Genomic DNA, 24,571 nt, shown 5'->3' with positions numbered 1-24,571 from the left:
CCTACCCCCCCCCCCCACCCCCCCACCACACACACACACACACAACCCCAAAAGGAAATCTGGAGGTCTGCTTGCGCATCTACCCCTTAACATTATCAGGACATAACCTAATGTTGAGAACCTTTTAGCTGATGAAGTTAGTTTCCCAACTTCATTAAGAACTTTGAGGAACTATTTTTCTTTTGTTGGGTATGTAGAAGTCCAACTCCCCTGCTCTTCGTATTCTCATTATCTGGTTGTTAATTTCTTAAACTGCGATGTATCTGACTTTTGGCTGTTAAGAAACATTTACTGCAGTTAATGCTGGAGTTGTATCCCCATTCTACAGGTAATTCCACCTTTACTATTGGCTGAAGCTTCTCAGACCACTTTGAGGTATGAAATCCCTTTGTTTTGAATTCGTGTTTCCCTCTGTCATTCTCGTTTTAGACTCTAAATGATGCTAGACCTTGTCTCTGTCAACAATAAAGACATGCCGTTGCCTCATTAGGATAAAACGCTTAAATGAACCTTGTTGCTCTTAGTATAGGAATGATCTAAGTTGCTACTTCAGTACAATAAAACTCTTAAATGAACCTTGTTTCTCTTAGTATGGGAATAATCTAGGTTGCTTTCAGTAATGCACACCTTATTTCACCTACTTTTTAGACCCTCTCGGTGTGTAATGTAAAAGTATTATTAGATATATTTATAAGCTAATGAGTATGCATCTGAAAGGCTCGCTGAAGTGCTAGAAATAAATGTTCAGTGACGCTTTTTCTACTCAAGAGTCAAGAGTGTAACTCTTAATTCTCAGAACTCTTATTGGAGCCACTTCGTAGAACAAACTACGAAGAATTGAAAATACTAAATCTATCGAAGAAATAATTCCTATGCAACTTGGTATAATAAGTTGGAAAGCAAAACCAAGCATGCTGCGGCAGCAATAGTTACAAACCTGAAATAACTGTCAAAAAGTATTGGAAAGCTATAGGAGAGCTTCAATATCTTGGTAATGATCTAACTTAAAGTTTGAACATGTGATTTATATCAGAATTTGTGGGGCATGATATATTTTGAGGGTTGCATGCATTTCAACTTAATTTAATTCTTGCTGAGGAACTGTCAAGTAAATCTGCTTGTTCTCCACACTTTTGTTCCCATAGGTTGGTATTGGCCTTCAAAGGGCAGATCCAATTCGTAAACAACACCAGCCTTGAACTATTAGTGCAGCAGTTATATTTCCATCATTCTGAAATCAAGCTGGTTGATAATAGTAGAATGACGCCTTTATATATTTTCCTTCAGTAGAAAGAATTATCTGCATTAGGAAAGGAGTTCAGTTTAGTGCTCATGCAATACTGCATGCCATTGGAAATTTTCTTGTTTCTACTTTCTTTGGTACTTTCAATGTTACAGGGATTGCCGCCTCCTGAGCCTAGTATATTCCATGTCTTCGACTAATCATTTCCCCCCAGGTATCCTTCTGTTTTTTTTAGTTTTATGTACGTGTTATTGAAACGAATTGGCAGGATATCGAAAACCTGTGAGGGTAAAGTCAAGCTAATATATAGGATGACTGCGGCTGAATGGAGCTGTGGTGGTTTGTGTGTTTGTAGTTTGCTTTCATATTAGGTCAGCAAATTGATCAGGTCTCTGAGCTCAAGAGGCGACTAAAATCGACTATTTGAATCCTTATTGTCCATGTCGCTTGATTTAACCCCATCTTACTCTGATATTATGTTCAAGAATTTGTTGTAATGCTTAAATAATGAGTGGAAGATTGGATATTCAAGTAATGAAGTGGAGACCTCCACCCCCCCCCTCCCCCTCCCCCTCCCCCTCCTCCCTCTCCATCATTGGCATATTCTATGGAGTTTTATGAGTAGTCCCTACTTTAGATGTCATGGGATCCATCAAAATGACAATAAAGTGCCATTAGTGTCCTGTGTCCCTATGCTTTGTCCTCCAAATTTATTTTTAGTTGAAAAGGCTCAGATTATATGCAACGGTTGTCTCCTGAACCTTTTATAAAAGAGACATAAAGGGTTAAAGTAGCAAAATTTGTATGCAAAGAGAATAATTACATTTGTTTATCTAACGGTTGGATTTTGCCAGACATTAAAGGAGTTTTCATCATTAAGAGGTAACTTTTTGGTAAAAGTTACACCATTATCCAGAAAAGATTGAAATATATACATCATATAATTTTCGCATTATCAGGTTATCGAAAGATATCTATAAACATTTCTTAATAAAATGTGGCATTTGTTATTTTGAATGTAAGCCAGATTACCTGCTACAAGTAGTAAAAATTAGTGGCAAATTTAGCCTTGTAATACCGGGTTCATTTGAACATAATACTTTTGATGCGAGCATAAGATTTATCTGTTACAAATTTGCTTTAGATTATTTCAATTGATTAATGAGTACCTTTCTCGAAATAATCTCATAGTATAAATCTTTTTGAATTAATTCTCACATTTTTCTCAATTGAAGTGAGTATATACAATGACCTTTCTAAGTCATAAATTTATATAATGAACTTGCTTTCCTATCAAAACTAAATCAACACTTCATTAATGGATGCAGTTTCATCAGAAAATTGTAAGTTCTAAATGCCATAGGTATACATATGTTTGAAAAACATTACAATGAAATAAACAAGACAAAAAGGTACAAAAACTACAGTAGTATATCGATTAAAGAAAAAAAAGTGAATATCACTCCTACTAACACTAAATATCATAAATCCTTTCAGTAGACAATACAATCCTAACAAAAAAACAAAAACAAAAAAGTGAAATTTGTTTTCACTTCGCATGGAGGGAAAGAAAAAAGAAACTTATAGTCAACAACTTTAATCTACCTGGTTAGAAACCTCCCACCCCACCACCCCTCAAAACACAAACCAAAAAATTTAAAAAAAAAAATGATAGATGATTTCTTCCTATCTGTTTAAGATACAAAGAAAACAAGTATTGGACTAAATAATTGAGATGCACACAAACGGATCAAAATAAGACAGTTCTTAAAAAGAAAGAAAAAGAGAGAAGCCTGAAGAATAGTTACTAGTTACAGCTACCCTAAAATGGAATTATATTACTACAACTATTTCCTATTTCTCTTACTTCTTTGCTTCTTCTGCTGCTGTTGTAGTAGTAGCTTCTGCTGCTGCTGCTGCTGGTTTAGCTTCTTCTTGTGGTGGCGGAGGCGGCGGCGGAGGTGGTGGCGCAGTTGAAACACCACCATCAATACAACTTCTGCATTTCCTTTCAACCCAACCTTCAATATCATCTTCACCTGAACCACTAAAATGTCTACCACCACATAACCTAGCAATTATACCAGCAATAACACCAAGTATTGTTATCACTGCTAATACAACTAACAGTGTTTCTATAGATGTATGTGTTGAGTGGTTTTCCCTCACCATCACCACCGCCACCGGCGGCGCTTCCACTAGTGGTGGCAGCTCTTTCTCATTCTCCATCTTTTACTGAAAAAAAATAAATTAAGTTTTTGAAACTATGACAAAATGAAGCTTTTAATATGAGGTGAAAATGGATGACAAGAGTTGGAAAAGTTTGTGAAAATGAGTTTGAGAGGAGTCTTGGATAGTACTTGGAGAGTTTATTAGAGTGCTAGAAAGGGATGAGTTGGAAAAAGAAAAACTCTTTTTAAGTATATATGGTTGGCTGATGGTAAATAGTAAAATTTGTGGGTGAAAGTTAAAAAGACAGACCTACGAAGTATGCTTCGTTCGCACAGAATTCGAGGAAGGGCTGCATTTCAAAGAGTGTAATGTAGGCAGCTTACTCGATGCCACAACTCGAACCCGTTACTTACAATACTTGGAGAGTCTATTAGAGAGGGCTGAGTTGGAAACAGACAATCTTTTTTTATGTATACATGGTTGGTTGATGGTAGAAAGTACAATTTTGTGGGTAAAAGTTAAAAGGGCAGTTCCGTGCATGAAGCATCCTGCATTCACACACGTTCCGGAGAAGGGACGCATCTCAAGGGGTGTGATGTAGACAACTTATCCTGATGCAAGCGTCAATTGCTGATTCCACGACTTGAACCTGTAACTTATAGGTCACATAGAGTTAACTTGACCGTTGCTCTAAGGTTTCCTTCTTATGTGTGAAAGTTAAGGTAGTAAAACACTAAAGCACCATATAGTTTAAGAAAGAGTAATGATTTTTTTTTTTTTATATGTGAGTTAAATATGTTCAAAGTATTGAAGTTATTCTTTTAAATGAATTTGGTAAGAGTTTTACTTGTCTTTTTATTTTCTATATCCCGTTTAGACCAAAGATATTGCCTAATCAGTTGAATCCGCCGAGTGACTGCCTAACTGGCAGATGAAAAAAAATGAACTTTTGTATTAAATTAGTTCCAATAAATTATGTCATGATGTATAAAATGAGACTATTATAATAAAATACTTTTCAAAAAGATAAATATAACCTTTTTAAAGCAGTTTTAAAATAATACTCCCTCCGGTCCAAAATAAGTGATTTTTTGGATGTTTTCACACAGATTAAGAAATCCACCTTTTAGCATTAATTAGCAATGGAATTGACCATATTAACCTTTACTATCTCACATAAACACTCCTAACACATATTCCAACACTATTTACTCCAACGACAATGTAGGAAAAAAATAATTAATTCATTCTTGAAATCTGGAAAAATCACTTATTTTGGACCACAAGAAAAAGGCCAAAAAATCACTTATTTTGGACCGGAGGGAGTAATGTCACATGAAATAAGACATAGGAATAATACATCATACAAGACGGGCTCCTAAAAGAATAGTTCGGTGCACAAAGTACTCCATATTCACGAAGGATCCGAGGAAGATCCGTACTGTAAAGGTTGTGATGTAGACAGCCTAACCTAATGCAAGCATTAGCGGCTACTTCCACAGCTTGAACCAGTGACCTATAGATTACATAGAAACAACTTTACCCTTGCTTCACGAGTCAAACCCGTAACTTATAGATCACATAAAAATTATTTTATCGTTACTTCAAGGTCCTTAAATACCGGCCCCTAATGGGGAAAAATAATAATGAAGAGAGGGACTTGCTGTGTTTTAATAAAGCTGAAGAAAGATCAGAAATTAGGATTCATTTTTGAAAATATGTTGCCCTCAAACAGTTTAGTGGGCCCTGAACATATGCACCTTCTCTTTTTGGGAGAAATTCAAAACTAGCCAGATTTACCACTGGTCGTTGAAAAATAGCCAAGTTTCAAAAGTCATCGAAATTTAGGCACTTTAAATCTGAGCGAAAACACTGTTCAAAATCCGGAAAAATACGCCCGCAAATTTTACGGGAGTTCCAGCATAAGTATGCTTGAACTCCCGTAAATTTTACGGGAGTTCCAGGATAACTATGCTGGAACTCCCGCAAATTTTACGGGAGTTCAAGCATAATTATGCTGGAACTCCCGCAAATTTTACGGGAGTTCCAGCAAGTATAATTGTCCAGTATAATATACTGGAGTTTGGAGCACTGATGCTCCAGTCTCCCGCAAATTTTACAGGAGTTAGCAAAGTATACCGGTCCAGCATAATATGCTGGAGTTCGTACACAAATGTACCAGAACTCCCGTATATTATACTGGACCGGTCCCTGTTGCAGCAAAATAGTGGCTATTTTTCATTAACTTGATAAACGCCGGTTATTTTTCATTGACCAGTGTGAAAACTGGCTATACCATGATATTTTAACTTTCTTTTTGTCTTTTTTAAAGTTAGGATTAGGATAATATCTTTGTTACCCTTGTTTAAGTACAATTATAATGTATTGCAATGGAATATATAATTCTGCTTAATGTCAAAAACAAGAACAAATTTTGAGCTGCATGACACAGAGCAGATATCCATACTCCCGTTCACTTTTACTTGTCCACTATACTAAAAATATATTTCACGTTTATTGTCAATTTTAGCAAATTAAGAGAAGGCCATATATTTTTTCTGTTTTACCCTTATCATTAATTACTCATTTCACAAATTATTTCCTATGACTTCTGAGAATACTATCATTATTATGGGTACTATAGTAAAATATGCACTTCATTTATTATTTCTTAAAGGGTGTGCAAAGTCCATTGTGAACAAGTAAAGGTGAACGAAGGAAGTATTAGTTTTTACAAGAAATTTGGATTTTCATGTACACTTTTGAAATAATAATTAATATGGTAAAAGAAATGTCATCAATAGAAAATGTGAAAATTTCAATGGGTAGTCTACTACATAATAGGAGCAGGAATATTTACAAGTTAGTTGCATAGTTTAGGAGTTTCTTCACTTAGGTTAATATATTAGAAAATTTCAGACTATCTAAATTGAAATTATATATTAGAAAATTTCAGACTATCTGAATTGAAATTAATTTTGAATTTATAGTATGACTGGATTTTATTAGGAATTTTTACCTCCTATAGCAAAGGTTAACACCTTATTTATTTTAAATAAATATCATTTAAAAAAATTATATTCTATAGATACCTTTTAATGTTTATAGCAAAATATCTAATTTTGGTTACCTCCTACTCCTAAGCCACTAAATACGTTATTCAGTTACAATATTTTCTTTCTCTCTCTACTTTGATACAACTTTTACCTCATATTTCTCGTAAAGAACTCTCCAATTCCTTCACCCACCATCGTCATTTTAGTATAAGGATAAAACGAAGAAGTTTTAAACCCTAATCCCTAGAGTTGCTGAAGACTAGGTATGTATATATAATTTCGGTCATTGCTGAAGACTCTAGAGATTCTTCTTCCTCCATATGCAATATTAAACCCTAAACCCTTCCGTTGCAATTACAATTGCAGAAGAAATCCTTACGTCTCCCTGTTCGCATAGCTATGGCGAAGAATAGAAACAAGAATAAGAAAAATGGTCGTGCGGCTATGGATGTCTCCTCTGACAAGACGGTCACGCGTCCCCAAGCAGTGTTTAATTTCTGCAACCGAAATTTAATCCAAAGGAGATGAAGCCTCCGATCGACGGCGGCGTGTGAACAGTGAGATTCAGGGTTTTTGCTCGACGGCGGATTCGCCGGAAATTAGGGTTTGTTCTTGAACAAAGACGACGGAGTTTGGGGCTGAGCAACTTGATTTTCTGTTAATATATTTTAATGTTTTTTCAATGTATCACGCTGTATTTTCATGTATTTTATTGTATTCATTGTATTTCAATGTATCCCGCTGTATTCTATGTATTTCATTGTATTCACTGTCTCGCTATATGCCATGAATGTATTCATATGTTTTTTTTAATTAATATAATTTATGTATTCAGAGGTATTATATAATTTCTCTGAAGATTGCTATGTTTTTAGGGTATTTTTCGGTTCAGAACCTTTTTTATAACTGAAAATACAAAATTTATGTGTTATAATTGAGTTTGTTGAGTTATATTAGGAGTCTATTATGTTAATTGATTTACTTTCCGTTTTAAAAATAGTGTATCCCCCTATTTCACGCCGTGAATACAGTCGAATACAATAATCTGTCCAGCTGTAATCCCATGTTTCACTCCATGAATACAGTCGAATACAACAACTGATTAGCTGGACTTCCCTGATTCACGCCTATTTTTGCTACTGTATTCATGAATACAATAGCTTAAATACATCAAATACATCTTATAACCACAGAAAAGGTATCTATAATCCGTAATATAGCAAATGGTATCTATAAATGGCTAATTACTACTAAAAGATAGTGCTTTATAAAAATTTCTCATTTAATTATGGCCTAGATCCAAGTATCCACTTTAAAAGGCCACCACTTTTAACCTTATTTTGAGGATATTGGGATCTTCTTTAATGCTATAATTTCTGAACTATTTAGTTGTCTGTTGAACTTTTTTTCCACTTTGGTAATCAATTTAAGGTTGGTTTTGGTCTTTTTGTAAAAATTCATTTTTCAACAACAATAACAACATATTATGTGCGGTCCCACAAACGAGATCTTGAGAGGGTAGTGTATACGCATATTTTACCCATACTTTGTAAATGTAGAGATATTGTTTTCGATATACTCAGGGGCTGAGCCAACCCTTCGGATATGGTTTCGGCTTTACCCAGTAACTTTTGTTCGAACTCTGTTTCTGTCTAAAAAAATTATTGAATTATGTACAAATTGTTAATTTAGAGTCCGGTAACTTAAAAGACTTAGAATACTGAATCCATAAGTTCTAAATCCTGACTCCTCCTCTGGATAGACTCTCGGCTCAAGAAAAGTATGTAATTAATATATTATAGTGTATTGATTCTCAATTTATAGTAATACACATTTTTAAAGTCCAAAAATGTCATTGCAGTCCAATTAAAACACTATAGTGTTTATTTTTATAATCCAAGTGAAAAAGGGTACTGTTATAATGTCAGTGGTGAATAATAGTAATATATTTCTGTATGTGGCTACTCCGAAAAGTTCTTTTTATGGGGAGGGGGGTAGAGGGGGGTGGAATTTTTGTCTTCATTGGTATTCACATGTTTGCCTTTGAAAATGAAGTGAGACCCCCAAGATTTTGATTGAATAGTTTCACTATTATATATACTATTCTTTTTTCTTTTTCTTTTGTAGAAAATTTTCCACTTTCTGTCTTTAGTAATTTTCCTATTATCTTTAATAGGGTTAAATTTGCTTCTGTAATATTAAAAATTAAATGGTTTTGTCCTCTATTAGACATTTAATTTTTTTTAGTCGATGGTCTATTGGAAACAATCTCTCTTCCCTTCATGGTGGGGGTAAGACTGCGTACATTCTACCATCTCCCCTGACCCCACTTGTGGGATTATACTGGGCTATTATTATTGTTGTCGTATTAGACATTTAATCTAATATCACTCTCGACATTAGAAAAGTTACATTTTTGCCCTTAATTCCTAACAAAGTTCCAACCTAAGGATATTAAATTACAGTAAAGATTTGAGGGATGCATTTGGATATTTTTCTCAAAAACAATTATCCCGTCGAGTCCTATTATTTCATAAGGATATTAAATTATAGTAAAAATTTTGAGGGATGCATTTGGAAATTTTTCTCAAAACCAATTATCACGCCGAGTCCTATTATTTCATGATAAACCCTCAATACTGGTAAGGTAAATACGAGACGGTATGCTAAGTGCTAACGGCAATGATGTGAATAAATCTAAAGTTGTACATAAGATGGAAAAATTAAGCAGCTTTAACTTTTTCCCAACATGAAATGAACCCCCGAGGATTTTGATTGAACGATTTCATTGTTGTATAGTATTTTTTTTTCCTTCATAAGGCAGTGGTAAGATCTGCATACATATTATTTTCTCCAAAATTTTCACTTGTAAAATTACACTTAATTTATCGTTGTTGTTGATTTCATTCTTATATACTTAGCTTTAGTTCTTTTGTTTAAAATTTTCACAATTTCTGTCTTTAGCAATTTTTTATTTTTTCTTTTTGGTTTAAAAATAAGATAAATTATAAATAGGGTATATGTCATTGTCAACTCAGTTGGCTATTTTGACAACTTGTAATAAATTTGATGTGATGTAACATTTTCACCTGAACCAGTCCTATAAACACTATTATTATATATCCGTATAGTGACATTTCCATAAAGTTATCTGCAGTATTGCTGATTTTCTGTATAACATTTGTCTTGGAACATATGGTTGATAAGCTTATACACAACAAATAGTATAAAATCTGAACAGAAATGTCCTTGTTTTAGGGCCCGTTTGGCCATAAAAAATTATGTACTTCTTCACAAATTTTTTTACTTTTTTCGAAATTAGTGTTCGGCAATAAAATGTATAATTTTTACTTGAAGATGAATTTCAGAAGTTTTAGCTTCAGATCACTTACAGAAATTTAAACATAGCCAAAATTTATATTCATGTCCAAACACAACTCTAATTTTCGAATACCATTTTTAGTTGAATTTTTTTTCACTTTTTTTCCGAAATTTTACAATTCTTATGTCCAAACGCGCACTTAAGTCAACCTTTAGACAACTTCTCTTATTGCTTTTGTTTTCTTTTATTTTTTCCTAACTTGTGAAAGTTAAAAAAAAATGTTATTTTCTTAGGTTAACTAGGTTAGAAACCAAATGTCTTATTGATAATTTTGTATTAAAAATGTAATTGGTTGTATTGGCATACTGGAATTCGAATTCGTTGACTCACATGAGTGACTCTTGGCTTTGTAAACATGCTTTGGGTTTTCACCTTATTGAGCAGACAAGAATAACAGGGGAAAAAATAAAAAATTGTTAGATTTACAACTGTTAATTGAAAAATAGCTACAGTTTTAAAAGTAATCGAAATTTAGCCATTTTTTCATGTAAAGAAAAAATTTGAATAAAAACACGCTTAAAAATATGAAAATATTCCAACATAATATGTTGGAGTTCGAATTTTTTTACATATGTGCTTCCATCATAATGTGCTGGAATTTCATAGTATGTTAGAGTTCCGACATAATATGCATGAAGTTTATATGCAGGAGCTCCATAATCCTGCATATTATGCTAGAACTTTCTGTGTGCTGGAGTTCCAACAAAATAAGCTGGAAGTTTATAAGCAGGAGCTCCATAATCCCGCATATTATGCTGGAACTTTTCATGTTTTAGCAGAATGATGGCTATTTTTAATGACTTTGTAAAAAGCTAGCTATTTTTCGATTATCAATCCGAAAACTAGCTAGCCGTGCTATTTTCACGATTGACAGATGTCGAAGTTAAACCAACTATATTGCATGCACCATAATTTATGATTATATTGTTGGCTTGATGTAAATATCTGGTACGAGTATTATGCACCAATTGTAGGGGAGAAATTTCTGATAATTCTATCTTTATTATTAATTTTTTTCTATAGTATGCAATAAGCTAAAAAGGAAAATATACTTTCCGTCAAACAAAAGCAAGTAGCCTGGCTTTTGACCCCTAGTAATATTCTCTTTTTTTAGTGTTCAAATATATTCCTTTTTGGACTGCAATCTGCAAGAAATTATGCCTCTGGATTTGCATAACTATTTATTTGGGGAAAAAATGTCTGTCTTTTAAGGAAAAATTGGACTGTTAAAAACTTTTCCATGAAAAGATCTATTTGTAATTTTTCCTTTCTCTTTGTGTGGCTTTTGAAGTAGACTGGCAACTTAAAACTTGGGTTTCACTTTTCTTAAGGCCCATACTTAACAAAGGCCCATTATACCAAAAGTTGCAGAAATATAACACTTCTTGGGGGAGTGAAGTACACAAATAGCCCCTTAAAGTGGATGGTCTTAAAACAAATTCCCGCCTGCCACATGGGCAAAAGTTCAAGTTTAACCAGTGTTACTCCTCGCTTATTCATGGGTTACATTTTAAACTTTTGAGCTTAAAATTCAAAGGGTAGGCGGAGGTCAAAAATTAAAGACCATCACATAAACTCATATTTCTGCAACTTTTTACTTTTTGGGGTGGTCTTTAACTTTTGACCCCGCTTGCTCATGCGCAGAACTTCAAGGTCAAATGTTAAGTGTTGCCCGTGGAGCAAGCAATGGACAACACTTGTTAAACTTGAAATTCTTCCCATGAGGCAAGTAGGGAATAAACACTTTAAGGGGTCGTTTGGTACGCAGGATAAAGTGGGAGATTAAATTTATATCATGTTTGGTTGACGGTATAAATTTATACAACCAAATATGGTATAAATTTAATTTCAGTCATAATACAAGATATTTCACCTTATCCCATTAAACTTGGGATTTTATTATCACACATCCCAGGTGGGATAAATTAGCTTAGGGGATTATAATCCCAGGATAATTTATTTCGCGTACGAAACGACCCATAAGGGATCGTTGGGTACAATGGTGAGATATCCCACAGGCATGGGCGAAGCAATACTTAAGTTAGGGTGGTCAATTGATCACCGTTTATCGGAAAATTACACTGCATATATAGTAAAATATTAGGTTTTAGATGTACAAAACATATATTGAAAACCCTTTGTCGGATTTTTTTTACTTATTTCAAGTTCGAACACCTTTCAGAAAATTCCAGGCTTCGCCACTGCCCACAGGATGGGATATCCATGAAAGTACAAGAGGGAGGGATGAATTGTACGCCTATTAGAAATTGGCCGACTGTATTTAGACTTAGTCGACTGATACGGAGACAGCCTGCACAGAACTGTTAGTCCTTTCGATTTAAACAAGTGTAAATCACAACAAACAGTACTCTTGGGTTGCAAGAGTGTCGTCTTTTAGATCTCCTTGTAAATTGAATTGAGTACAGCCTTTGTGGTTTTCAGCGATCACCGCCAACGTTGACAAGGTTGGTTTTCACTCGCTCACCAACAACGAACAAAGGATTGATTTTCACTCGCTTGCCAACAACGATACTTTAATTTTCACTACCATGCTTGGACTTGGTCTTCTTTAACTCTTTAGGAGAGAATCTTGATTTAAGGAATGATTCTTTAATAATTGATCTCATTCTTTTTATAACTAACATCTCCTTTATTCATGCCTATGTATGAACTTGCAGAATATTAGTTATCTTCTTTCCTTTTGTGCAAGATCACCTATTTTGAATTTGCCTTCTCGTATTTTGCTTTCTTCCTTCTTCCTTCTTCCTCTTGATTTGGCTTCCTTCCAACATTTTGTGCTAATCAATTATATACCGTGACCATGCTTGAGATATCTTTTCAAATAACTTTTTCTTGTACACTACATAAATTTGGCATTCCCTTAATCTAAGGAAAATTTTCTTTCCTTCAGAGAGTAGGTACGGAAAGGTTTTCCAAGTCTTCTTTGGCCTTGCTATTAATTTCCTCCATAGTCTATATATGGTGATGTCTTGTATCACTAGTAGATATTCTCCATTCTTTTGATAGTCACAATACTCCTTGATCAACGTAGCACATTTCCTTACTGAAATATTCCATGCTATCTCCTTCAATCTTCTGATTTCTTTCCTTTTGGTCTTGTACCATAATGAACCTGTAAAAATAAATTTACCACAAGTAAATATTCTTTGATAAAACCTTATGTTGGTATGGTATCATCAAAATTAGTCTATGAAACCTTGAGGCTTATAATTCATAGGATTAGTTATCCACCTTCTATATGGGATAACTAATCCTACCATTTTAGTGTAAAAGTTATTTCGGAACTAGCTAACATCCCAAATCAAATATGGAATAAAGTTAATCCTAAACTTTATCCTGGAATTGTTATTCTTATCCCATGTACCAATAAAACCCCTAAGGACTATTTGGGTACTTTACCTCCCTCTCCCAAAATCAGGATTAAATTCAAAAATCTGAATTTTTTAAAAGTAAATATAGTTGGGAATTACTTACATAATTGATGACCATGAGATCTTGGATCCTCACATTAGGGAAAATCTGATTTCTTGTTCACCATATTCTCTCACGAAAACTCATAGCCTTTTTCTTTTGCTTCACTAATATATTGCTCTTTCCTTTTTTTATATTGTTCTTTGTACTAAAAAATGGACACATGTGCCTATCACATGATCACGATTTGCATTTAAACAAATTAAATAATGAGTAATATAAAATGATATAAACAGAACTATTCTACTCGGATAAAAATTAATAAATCGAAAATATTCAATATTCTCCTAAAATTTGAGTGATATGAGAATGTACCAAAAAGTTCCTTTGTTGTTTGAGCTTTACTCCATAGCCCGAAGTGATTGCTCGTATCAAAGTTTTAACCCCACATGCTTTTTTTTCCCTCACTCTTTTACTGTTTATTTTTAATGTCTTTTTTGTGCATTTTATGTGAAAATTTTGTGAGGCAACATTAAAATTAACTATAACAATAACAAGTTAATGTAAGTTCCAACAATATGTTGTACTATTGTCACAACACAAACTCATGGCACGTATCGTCTATTTTGCTAATTGATCTTATGGGTTTATACCTTAGTTTACGTCTTTAACGAGTCCAAAAACGTACGTTCCATGTGAACTTATAATATGACTTATAAAATTCTTCACGTTCCTTTCCCATTCTGATGCGGGACTCGCATAATGTGTCATGTGCATCCTTTTTTTAAAAACTTGTCATCCTAGAAGCTTGTCAGTCCTTCTCTTTGACTCGCCCTTTTTGGACCTCCATCCGTCAAGTGCGGCACAACTATTATACAATTGACACTGCACATTTTATAATAGAAATAATATTTTTAAGAAAAATATATTAAAAAACTTTAACCATATTGTATCTAATTAATATGACAAGTTTTTACTATTCTTTAAATTGTAAGGATTTACTTTGACCAAACTATATGGATAATCATAGATATTTTGGTTGCAATAATGTCCAAATCAAATTTAATTGATCAAAGTTGTGGAGGGTGGGTAGGGGACCAACAACAAAAGCATAGCTAGTGCAAGTTCTAGGCCAAATACTATTGGGACCAAATAATTTCATGATTGCTTATTTGGTCCATTCACTTGCTCATAAATTGATCTAATAAGTTGAACCGAACATCATCATTATAAAAAAAAATAACCTAATATTTATTAGATCAAGTTTCTCTTGTTTATTTATGCCTTTTTTTCATACAAAAGGTATACTAGAACACACAAATGAGATTTCATACACTCCATCACAAAGAAAAGGAATATTGAATGATCGATTCATCTTAAAGAACATTTATACCAAATCACAAAATTCTCCATTGTGATGTTCTAAGGCAAATAAATAAAGAATTTGATGAACGAAAATTTGGACGAAAAAAGAAAATTAAAGAGAGAGAAAATTATACATGTCAATTATATCAAATCACTGAGGTTGACCTCAACTACAACTATTACAAAGGAGGAAAACGTGTTAGGACCGAAATAATCAGGTGTCATATGGAAGCTAGCAAAGCAAACCTTGAGCGACGATAAATCGAATAACAAAAGAGAAATCTACCAAAAGAGACACAAACATTTTAACGTGGTTCGGTCAACTGACCTATGTCCGCTGCGGAGATGAGCAATCCACTATAATAAAAAGAGAGTACAAAATATCGAGAGAACAACCTCACGAAGAGGCAAACAAGTGACACACTAACACTTGTCCCGTAAAGTTCTCCCCCTAAACAAGACTCTCAAGCCCCCCTATGACTACATTGTGGATGCTACTGAATGAGAAGGGGGGATCCTCAATTTATAGAAGTCCAAATATTTTCCTACAAGAAAAAGGACTAGCCAAATATTGGAGATTTATAATTTCCTTTTACAAAAAGGAAAACCCAATTAAGGTAATTGTATTGCTCTTTTCTTTCAAGAGATAGGAAAACCAAATATGGTAAAAAAATTATGGCAAACATCTAACAAAACGGACATATTTATCCTCTTATTCAATTGCCTCCTACAATGTACTCCTTTTATTTTCCTATTGATTGCATAAATTTTATCTTTTAGAAAATAATTAACGTGTCACAAGTTAAATCGAACATCATTATTATTAAAAGATCTAGAAAATTCATAAAAACATTTTTAAAAAAATGAGAACATTGAGAGGCCAAATTCAAAGTAACAAATAATAAATTTTCGTGAACAATTATCATGACAGCCAGTGTCACATGTATATCGTTGTTTGGTTATACATTGTCTAGAATCATTACTCGTTATTTATTTATTTTGCTTTAGTATATATATTTAATTAGACAACTTGCCTTAACTCTTTGTTTTCATTTGTATGGACAAAATAACGATGCTATATAATTGAAAATATTAAGAAAAAAGTTATATATACACAATATACATGGCCTACACCAACGAAATATCATGTGATTTGTTTTTTTTTTCCTTTTTACCTAGTTAATATAAAAGAAAAAAAAAAACTCAATAGGAACACTGATATAACTTAATATTCACTGAATTCAAACTCTTTATCGCATTAAATTTTTTAAATTTTTTATTATTTTATTTCTATTTACTTTTCTTTTTTTAAGTTACATATATACCCCAATAGTTAGGTAGTGGAAAATGACAAAACTTATAGAACTAATAGAAAAGTAAAAAGTATAGAGACGAAAAGTTTTAAAACTTTGTACTCGTTTCATTGTCATTTTTTGTACTTTAAAATAAAATAGTAATATTTCCTCTCCTCTGGACTAGGAAAGAACAACATCAGAATAGTACAGAATGACGATTAATTACCAGGACAAGAACTTAGAAAAACTAAAATAAAATAAGTAAAGCCAACTCCAAAAAAACCCATCAAGGTTATGGTAGGATGAATATTATCTTTACACCATTAATCACAAGTCTCGGTCTATCGGATTCAAATTTTGAACATGAAAAAAATCCTTACAAGGATCACTTTCTCTTTTAATGAGCTTTAACTGTAGAATTGTCACTATGAGGGGTCAAAATATAAAGAAATAAACTCACCAAAAAGTCAATGAGTGTCAATATATAGTACATATACATTAAAAAAGTTACCTAATTACATACTACATCCGTTTCAATTTATGTGAATCCATTTGACTGCGCACGGAGTTTAAGAAAAAAGAGAAGACTTTTGAGTTTCTGGTGTAAAATGAGGCATATAAATATTGTATGGCTATAAATCATCGCATAAAGGTAAATTGTTTTCAAATAAAGAAAGAGTATTATAATTTTTCGACCACGGGTATCGTTTGACATTTTGGCCACTGAGCTTTAAGTGACACAATCTGTATTAGTCGGGACCTCAAAAAGTGTATTTGATGCCAAATAAAGAGTATAGCCGTTTACAAAAATAATACTAGCTGGCAATTTTTTTTGGATACTAATGTATAATATACATATTCAATATATATTTGATTAGCATATATAATTATTTTTGATCGACCCGGCCAAATGTATAACTTGCCAAAAAAAGAAAAAAGGAAAAAAACAATACTAGCTAACTCCTATAAAGTAGTCCCCTATCTATGCTTTTCTCCCTAAGCCTTCCATTCAACTAAACAGTCCAAAACGATTTCCTCCAACTGAAAAAACACACCAAACTCTATCTCCATAAAATCAATCAGAAGAAAAAAGCAAATAAGCTCTGGAGGCTTCATAATAATTTCAGTAAGCTCTTTTTTTCTTCTTCCATATTTCCATATTTTGTCATTTTTCTGCTGAAAATATACCAAGAAAACACCGAGTTTTGCTCTGTTTTTTAGTCTATATATATGAGTTTTGATTCATTTTTTTTTTTTAATTTTTTCTTAAAGGAGAAATGCAGAGGATAAAAATGGGATTCTTGATTAGAATTCTTGTGCTCTTTTGTTGGATGGTATTAGCAAAAGCAGAGTACATGAAATACAAAGATCCAAACAAGCCATTAGGCAGAAGAATCAAGGATTTAATGAGCAGAATGACTTTGGAGGAAAAAATTGGCCAAATGATACAAATTGATCGTACAGTTGCAACTCCTGAGGCCATGAAGAAGTATTACATAGGTAAATGGGACGGGTTAAGTCGAACACACTAACTTTAAATTCTGAGTCGAAAAGCCATATTTCAATCTTTTTTGTCCTAGAAGTTCAGTTATATACACGGTACAACTTTTCGACATAAGTAATTTAGATGTGGCTTCGTCACTGACTATATAAAGAACATAGTTCACTGCTCTGGGTTGCCCTTTTTTTTCAGGAGGAACCTTGGAGTAGCAACAAAGTTATCTCTGTATGACCTATAAGTCACGGGTTCGAGTGGAATCAACCGCTCATGCTTGCATTAGGGTGGACTTACTACATGACACCCTCTCCCTTCCTCGGACCCTGCATGAATGCGGGATGCTTCATGCATCGGGCTGCCTTTTTTTTTTTTAAAAGTTCACGGCAGATTCTAAATCCCTAATTTGCCCCATTGGGATGCGGCCCTTCCTCGGACTTTGTGCACCAGACTGTACTTTTTCTAAAACTCACTGATAAATCCTGAATCCGCCATTGTGAACATAAGTGTTAATTTATCTAACATTTTGTTGTGTGAGTTGCTGTATATATGACCTTAATTTGATTTCTTGGTGATTTTTGAGGAGCAGGGAGTGTATTGAGTGGAGGTGGAAGTGTGCCTAAGAAAGAAGCATCAGCTGAAAATTGGATTGATATGATAAATGGATTTCAAAAGGGTTCATTATCAACTCGTCTTGGAATACCTATGATATATGGGATTGATGCAGTTCATGGCAACAATAATGTATATAAAGCTACCATTTTCCCTCACAATGTTGGTCTTGGAGTAACCAGGTAACTTGAGATAATATACTTTTTGTCAGTTTTTTTTATTATTATCTGGTGTTCGGTGTAAATTGGTCCGATTAATTCAGATTCTGCGTTGCGTATGGCCCATTAAAGGGCGATCGTTCCCTACCAATAACTTTTCTTTTTTAGGGCTCTATCCCCGACACCTCTAAAAAGGGAACCTTGGAGCAATAGTAAAGTTGTCGTCGTGTGATCTATGGTCACGGATTCGAACCGTGAAAGTAGCCACTAACGTTTGTATTAGGTTAGACTGTCTACATCACATCCCTTGGAGTTTCGAGCCTTACTCGAACCCTGTGTGAACACGGGATGCCTTGTGCATCGCCTTTTTATCCCGACACCTCTAATTAGGGGTGGAGATATTCCATAAGGACAATATACTTTATGTCAGTTTTTTCTGTTTGTAATTAAGCTACCTTTGGAGTTTGGACTAACCTTTCTTGGGAAAGTTCATCACTTTTTTGATTGCTTTTGTTGAGTTTTTCAATCTTGGATTTATATTTTTGGTTAATAGGGATCCTCAACTGATCAAGAAGATTGGAGCTGCAACTGCACTAGAAGCTAGAGCAACTGGAATTCCTTATGTTTTTGCACCTTGTCTTGCGGTACATATTTACACAATCATGTCACTTATTATGTATTGGAAGCAGATTTTTAATAAACATTAATTAGTAACTTGGTAATGATAAGTTACTTACCATCATAGGTTAAGGTACACTAATTATGTAAAATATACTTACATTATCAGTGTACAAGGACAACCCGATGTATGAAGCATCCTACACAGTGGCGGAGCCAGAATTTTCCTTAAGGGGTGTCAAAATATAAATAAGTAAGCATATGAAAAAATTAAGGGAAGTCAACACATAGTATATATACATAAAAATAAAATATTTAACCTAGTTAAGCGGTATAATTTCTGGACGAAGGGGTGTCAATTGACTCCCCTTGCCAATGAGTGGCTCCACCACTGATCCTGCATTTACGTAAGGTCCGGAAAAGGGCCGCATCCCTAAAGGGTGTGATGTAAGTAGGTGCAAACATCAATGGTTGATTCTACTGCTTGAACGGTGACCTATAGATCACACGGAAGCTCCAAAGTATTATATTATCAGTATATATAACGTAAATTTGTTTATATATTAATTTGAATTCTTGATCAGGTTTGTAGAGATCCAAGATGGGGTAGATGTTATGAGAGCTATAGTGAAGATCCAAACATTGTTAGGGCAATGAGTGAGATGGTTCCTGGTTTACAAGGAGATGTTCCTTCTAATGGTAGATTAGGAGTTCCTTTTGTTGCTAACAAGTAAGTAATTTTCCCTTTCGAATTTAATTTATATCCACTAAAAGTATATTGAACCTTTTATATTATCAGTGCAATTTAACATATCGTAAGTGCATAAAATTAAGTTAAATATTTTTTAGCCTATTGACTAGCTATTCTATAGGTTCTTGACAGGGCGGAATTACCCCTTGGATACGGGTTCGGATGAACCCACTAACTTTTGTCTAATCCCTATATTTGTCTTAAAAAATTATTGAATTACGCACAAATTATTAATTTAGAACCCCATAACTTAAAAGAATTAGAATACTGAACTCATAAGTTTCAAATTATGACTCCGCCTCTTGTTCTTGATCTATATATCTTTGTTTAATGTGGAAATTATATATCATTAACGCAACCAAAAAAGCGCTACTTCACTTTTGGTCATGTAGTGTGTACTATATAATTATTGAGTTTACCTTAGCAAAAAAAAAAAATATTGAGTTTATAAATCATGATGTTGATTCAGAAAGATATTTTGGCCTAACTCACAGAAGTCATAATCTTGAATTCAATCATATTCTGAAACTCACATGCATATATATTAATGGCTAAGACGCGCTTTTTCTTTGACTTGTAAGGATTTCTTGTCTTTATTTTTTCTTTAGTGGAAATAGATGGAGATTTTTATTTGATATTTTTTGGATTTGGCAACATGCAAGAATAACCCTTTTCTTTGCGAAAACCACGACTCCGCCTCAGTTCCAAAATAGTTAAAGTTCGCTATATGAATTTTAATTAATCATATCTTTTTTATATTTATACTGTGAAGATTTATTATAAATTAACTAATTTTACGCTGGTTTGTCAGTCTACTCAACTCTCCTCGTTTATTCAAATTCAGTACTGACAATGTGAGCAGCTGACAGGCGAATTTAAGAATTACCCTTTCGTTTAAGAAACAAATATTCATTTGGCGATTGTTGTTAGAAGAATAAACCTAAATAGTCAATCACCCTATCGCTTAAATCAGAAATAGCTGGTGAATGTATAATACATATATAATATGTGTATAATTTTATATAATTAATGTGTAATTTATTTATACTAGCTAAAAGAAATAAACAGTGAATCTGATCGATTTGATTTTCTGTATAAAGAGAAGTTGGAAAAAAGTGGCATAATTGATATTTAAGTTGGCATGTGATTTGGAGTTATTTGGTAGGATACAGGATTTTCGTGATCCATGTGATAATGATAAGATAGCCAATAAGAAAAAGACAAGAATTGAAACAAAACAAGGTACGGTATTTCATTTTGGTCCCGTTGAGGATTAAAGTCTATCATTTGAATTGATTTATGACACAAAAGCATCTTTCTCGTATGGGATTTTGTAGCATGCCATGGACCTACTGACATGTACCACCTTTTCCACTTATTAGAAACCAACAAAGATAAAACAAAAATAAGGTAAAAATAGTAATTAAATATTCAAGCTCACACAATTTAATTTGTGACGTGTTTTATCAAAAGCACAAGATTTCTACCTAATACATTATTCTTCACCTTCTCCAAAGTTTAAGTGTGTAGTCGGAAAATTCTGATCATGTCATGTCATGTTGACTCACTAATGGTATTTGTACAGGCAAAAGGTGGCTGCTTGTGCCAAGCATTATGTAGGTGATGGAGGGACAGTAAAAGGCATCAATGAAAACAACACAATAATTGATAGACATGGTTTGCTTAGTATACATATGGCAGGTTACTATAATTCAATTATCAAAGGTGTGGCTACTGTTATGGTTTCTTATTCAAGTTGGAATGGTGTCAGAATGCATGGTAATAAAGAATTGGTCACTGGTTTTCTTAAAGGCACACTTCGTTTCAGAGTAAATTCCCCAATTCTCTCTTCAAATTTTGGCTTTGTTGTGTTCAATAGATACCATTTATTTTGCTCGAATTCTTCAAAAATATTGTAGCGCTTGTGTCAGATCCTCCGAAAATGTATTTAGTTTGAAGGATTCGACTCGGTGCGGTAATATTTTTGGAGGATCTGAGCAACATTGTAGTGCTCAGTAGATGCAGTCTATGTTGCTCAAATCCTCAAAAGATGTTGTCGCACTTGTATCGGATCCTCCAGAAAATTTGGAGAATCTGATATTGGTGCTTTGAAGGATCTGATACGGGTGCAACGATATTTTTGAAAGATTGGAGCAACATAAGATGCAACAAGATAGGATTTTTCAAATTAATATTGTGAATGTTTTGGAATTTGTTTCAGGGGTTTGTTATTTCAGATTGGGCAGGAATTGACAAGCTTACTTATCCTTGGCATGCAAACTATACATATTCCATTCTTGAAGGTGTTAATGCTGGCATTGACATGGTTTGTCACTAATCACTTATTTCAAAATGCATAGTCATTTTCCTCTTTTCCTTATGTAATTTGTGCTATAGTGTTCGAATCAAAACATATACTTAATGATTGTTTAAATTCTGGATCTGCCTCATACTGTCACGTGATTCTAGAACCTCAAGAATGTGTTTCGACTCAGTTTACATGACCTATAAAGAGCTAATTCTTGCTCTTTCCTTGTTGTATATTGCAGGTAATGCTGCCTTACAACACTACAGAGTTCATTGATGGTCTAACCTATTTAGTGAAGAACAACTTTGTTCAAATGAGCCGAATTGACGATGCAGTTAAGAGAATTCTTAGAGTAAAGTTCCAAATGGGACTTTTTGAGAGCCCTCTAGCTGATTATAGTATGGTGAAATATCTAGGTAGCGCGGTGAGTTAAACGTTTAGAGATAAGCGAAATAATAAGTTACTATAAAATTAGAAAAAAAAAATGAAATCTTGATTCAACTTGTTGTGGTACATATTGCAGGAGCATAGAGAATTGGCTAGAGAAGCAGTGAGAAGGTCACTTGTTTTGTTAAAGAATGGTGCAAATGCAGATGAACCAGTATTACCACTTCCAAAAAAGGCATCAAGTATATTAGTTGCAGGAATCCATGCTAATAATATGGGCTACCAATGTGGTGGCTGGACTATTACATGGCAAGGACTAAGTGGAAATACAACAATTGGTACATTTCTTTATCCCTCAACTTATTACCTTGTCTGCTCAAACAATGTTTCGATTCTCGATTCTAGTATTAAGCGAAAGGTTACGCCTAGAGGTTCTGTATTACGGGTCAATCCTACTCTACTAGTGCTAATAAGCAGCATATGGGAAGAAGCACTACACCTAGGAATCAACAACACGAAAACTTTGTTCTAAGTCAGCCCTTTCCTTAGCGGGCTTGGGACTAAAAGAATGGTTGGGACAACAAACATTCATCTCGTTCATCCTTTGGACGCTTCTAAAGAGTCCTATTAAATCCAAGAATTAGAGGCCTGCCTTTCATCCACACCAGAATAAATAGAGTTTTCCGGAAAAAACCTGCTAGTAGAGGAAGACCTCTTAGGGATAAGAGACATAGGGCTAAAGAGAGAGCCAAAAAATGATCTTTTGTATATAATCTTGCACTAATCTCGAAAGTTATCAGTTTCGGTACGTAGACCACTCCCACCCTCTCCCAAAAAAGAGAGAAGTTCGATGCACGAAGCATCTATGTTCATGTTAGATTTGAGGAAGGGCCGCATCCCAATGGGTTGCAATAAAGGCAGCATACCTTGACACAAGCTTCAGTGGGTGGTTGACGACTCGAACCCGTGATCTATAGTAACACGGTGCCCCTACTAAAAAAGAAAAAATGAAAAACTTGGAATGTCAATCTTTTTTTAACCATAAGTGTTATATGTCCAAATTTTAGTTGGACGGGTCAGACTACGACCCATTGCTTAACCTATTTTGACTCAACTGCAGTTTCAAAGTTAATTGAACAAGTCCATAACTCTATTGTGCACTAATCAATTAGTCACTTTTTTTACTAGGTACTACGATCCTCTCAGCCATAGAGAATACAGTTGATCCAGAAACAAAGGTTGTGTTCAAGGAAAATCCAGATGCTGAATTCATCAAGTCCAACAACTTCTCCTACGCCATTGTCGTGGTGGGCGAGACGCCATATGCGGAAGGCTCTGGTGACACCCTAAACTTAACAATCCCCGCACAGGGTGCAGACACCATGACCACAGTTTGTGCCACGGTGAAATGCGTGGTCGTGCTCCTCACGGGCAGGCCGGTCGTGATTCAACCATACCTAGCTCAAGTGGATGCACTTGTTGCAGCTTGGTTACCAGGAACAGAAGGGCAAGGTGTAGCTGATGTCTTATTTGGTGACTATGGTTTCACTGGTAAACTTGCCAGGACTTGGTTCAAGACTGTTGATCAACTCCCTATGAATGTTGGTGATCCACATTATGACCCTCTTTTCCCTTTTGGATTTGGACTTACCACAGAACCAACCAAGGCCTACTAATGAAACAGCTATTTTCACACACACACATACACACTCAAGAGGTCCAAATATACACAGTTTTTACCTATTTATGATTGAGTTTAGCAAAGATTAAATATGTAACAGAGGCAATGTCAGAAACTTTGACAATTGGAGTCATGGAAATGAATTTTTTTGTTTTGTCTCAATGTGTTATCTCCGCAACTGAAGCTTACCGATTACATGACCCTTGATAGAAGGGTGTGATGGTTGAGGATTAGAGTGGAAGGTTAGTACGTAGTCGAATGTTTTTCTTTTCTTTCTCGGGTAACATTAGTGCTAGTATGACATCCATCTTATTCGTAGATTGCTATCACTACATATTGTTGATTGCTATCTTTCGCTTCAGTTTTCTTAATATCTTACTGTTGTTACTACTTGTTGCCACTGCTTCTTTTTCTCTTCTCTTCTCTTTAGCCGGGAGTCTATCTGAAACAGCCTCTCTGCCCTCCTACTGCGTACACATTACCCTCCCGAGACCTTACTTGTGAGAATTCACTGGGTTTGTTATTGTTGTTGTCTCTATATGTAATCTTAAATAATACAATCAAACAGTGGGGGCCACGGTGGCCGAAGGATGAAGAGTTGAACAGTCTTCATCGG

At 34.3% G+C, this 24,571-nt stretch overlaps 2 protein-coding genes and 1 long non-coding RNA gene across 4 annotated transcripts in view; 2 read left to right on the top strand and 1 right to left on the bottom strand.

The window, feature by feature from the left end:
* The window catches only part of LOC109211435, a 5,775-nt gene extending 3,997 nt beyond the window's left edge, over positions 1–1,778 (top strand). The window contains exon 2 of the long non-coding RNA XR_002065715.1: positions 329–1,778. This is a non-coding gene — a long non-coding RNA (uncharacterized LOC109211435). The remainder of the gene's footprint in view (positions 1–328) is intronic.
* A 909-nt stretch (positions 1,779–2,687) lies between these two features.
* Positions 2,688–3,668, bottom strand: LOC109211431. Its single transcript, XM_019374963.1, has one exon. It carries the CDS (start codon positions 3,470–3,472, stop codon positions 3,107–3,109), a length of 366 nt encoding a protein of 121 aa, XP_019230508.1. The 5' UTR covers positions 3,473–3,668; the 3' UTR covers positions 2,688–3,106.
* Positions 3,669–16,928: 13,260 nt separating this feature from the next.
* LOC109211436 (beta-glucosidase BoGH3B-like) lies at positions 16,929–24,304 on the top strand. 2 transcript variants are annotated; one of them, XM_019374966.1, is made up of 10 exons: positions 16,929–17,071; positions 17,221–17,445; positions 18,030–18,234; positions 18,764–18,854; positions 19,413–19,558; positions 21,165–21,408; positions 21,801–21,905; positions 22,129–22,311; positions 22,411–22,612; positions 23,463–24,304. In XM_019374966.1, the coding sequence occupies exons 2-10, from the start codon at positions 17,223–17,225 to the stop codon at positions 23,948–23,950; spliced, it is 1,887 nt and encodes a 628-aa protein (XP_019230511.1). In that variant the 5' UTR covers positions 16,929–17,071; positions 17,221–17,222; the 3' UTR covers positions 23,951–24,304. The 2 variants fall into 2 exon arrangements, with proteins under 2 accessions (XP_019230511.1, XP_019230510.1); XM_019374965.1 differs by having other exon boundaries at positions 17,218–17,445.
* Positions 24,305–24,571: the final 267 nt, after the last annotated feature.

The sequence above is a fragment of the Nicotiana attenuata genome, unplaced genomic scaffold (assembly GCF_001879085.1).
Source record: "Nicotiana attenuata strain UT unplaced genomic scaffold, NIATTr2, whole genome shotgun sequence".
In the NCBI taxonomy this organism is placed as follows: domain Eukaryota; kingdom Viridiplantae; phylum Streptophyta; class Magnoliopsida; order Solanales; family Solanaceae; genus Nicotiana; species Nicotiana attenuata.
This window is presented reverse-complemented; position numbering and strand designations above follow the sequence as displayed.

Coding starts and splice junctions, on each gene's coding strand:
- LOC109211436 (XM_019374966.1), top strand. CDS start 17,223: ATGCAGAGGATAAAAATGGGATTCTTGATTAGAATTCTTGTGCTCTTT. Junction 21,409..21,800: donor AAGGCACACTTCGTTTCAGA/GTAAATTCCCCA, acceptor AATTTGTTTCAG/GGGTTTGTTATTTCAGATTG. Junction 21,906..22,128: donor TTAATGCTGGCATTGACATG/GTTTGTCACTAA, acceptor TGTATATTGCAG/GTAATGCTGCCTTACAACAC.
- LOC109211431 (XM_019374963.1), bottom strand. CDS start 3,472: ATGGAGAATGAGAAAGAGCTGCCACCACTAGTGGAAGCGCCGCCGGTG.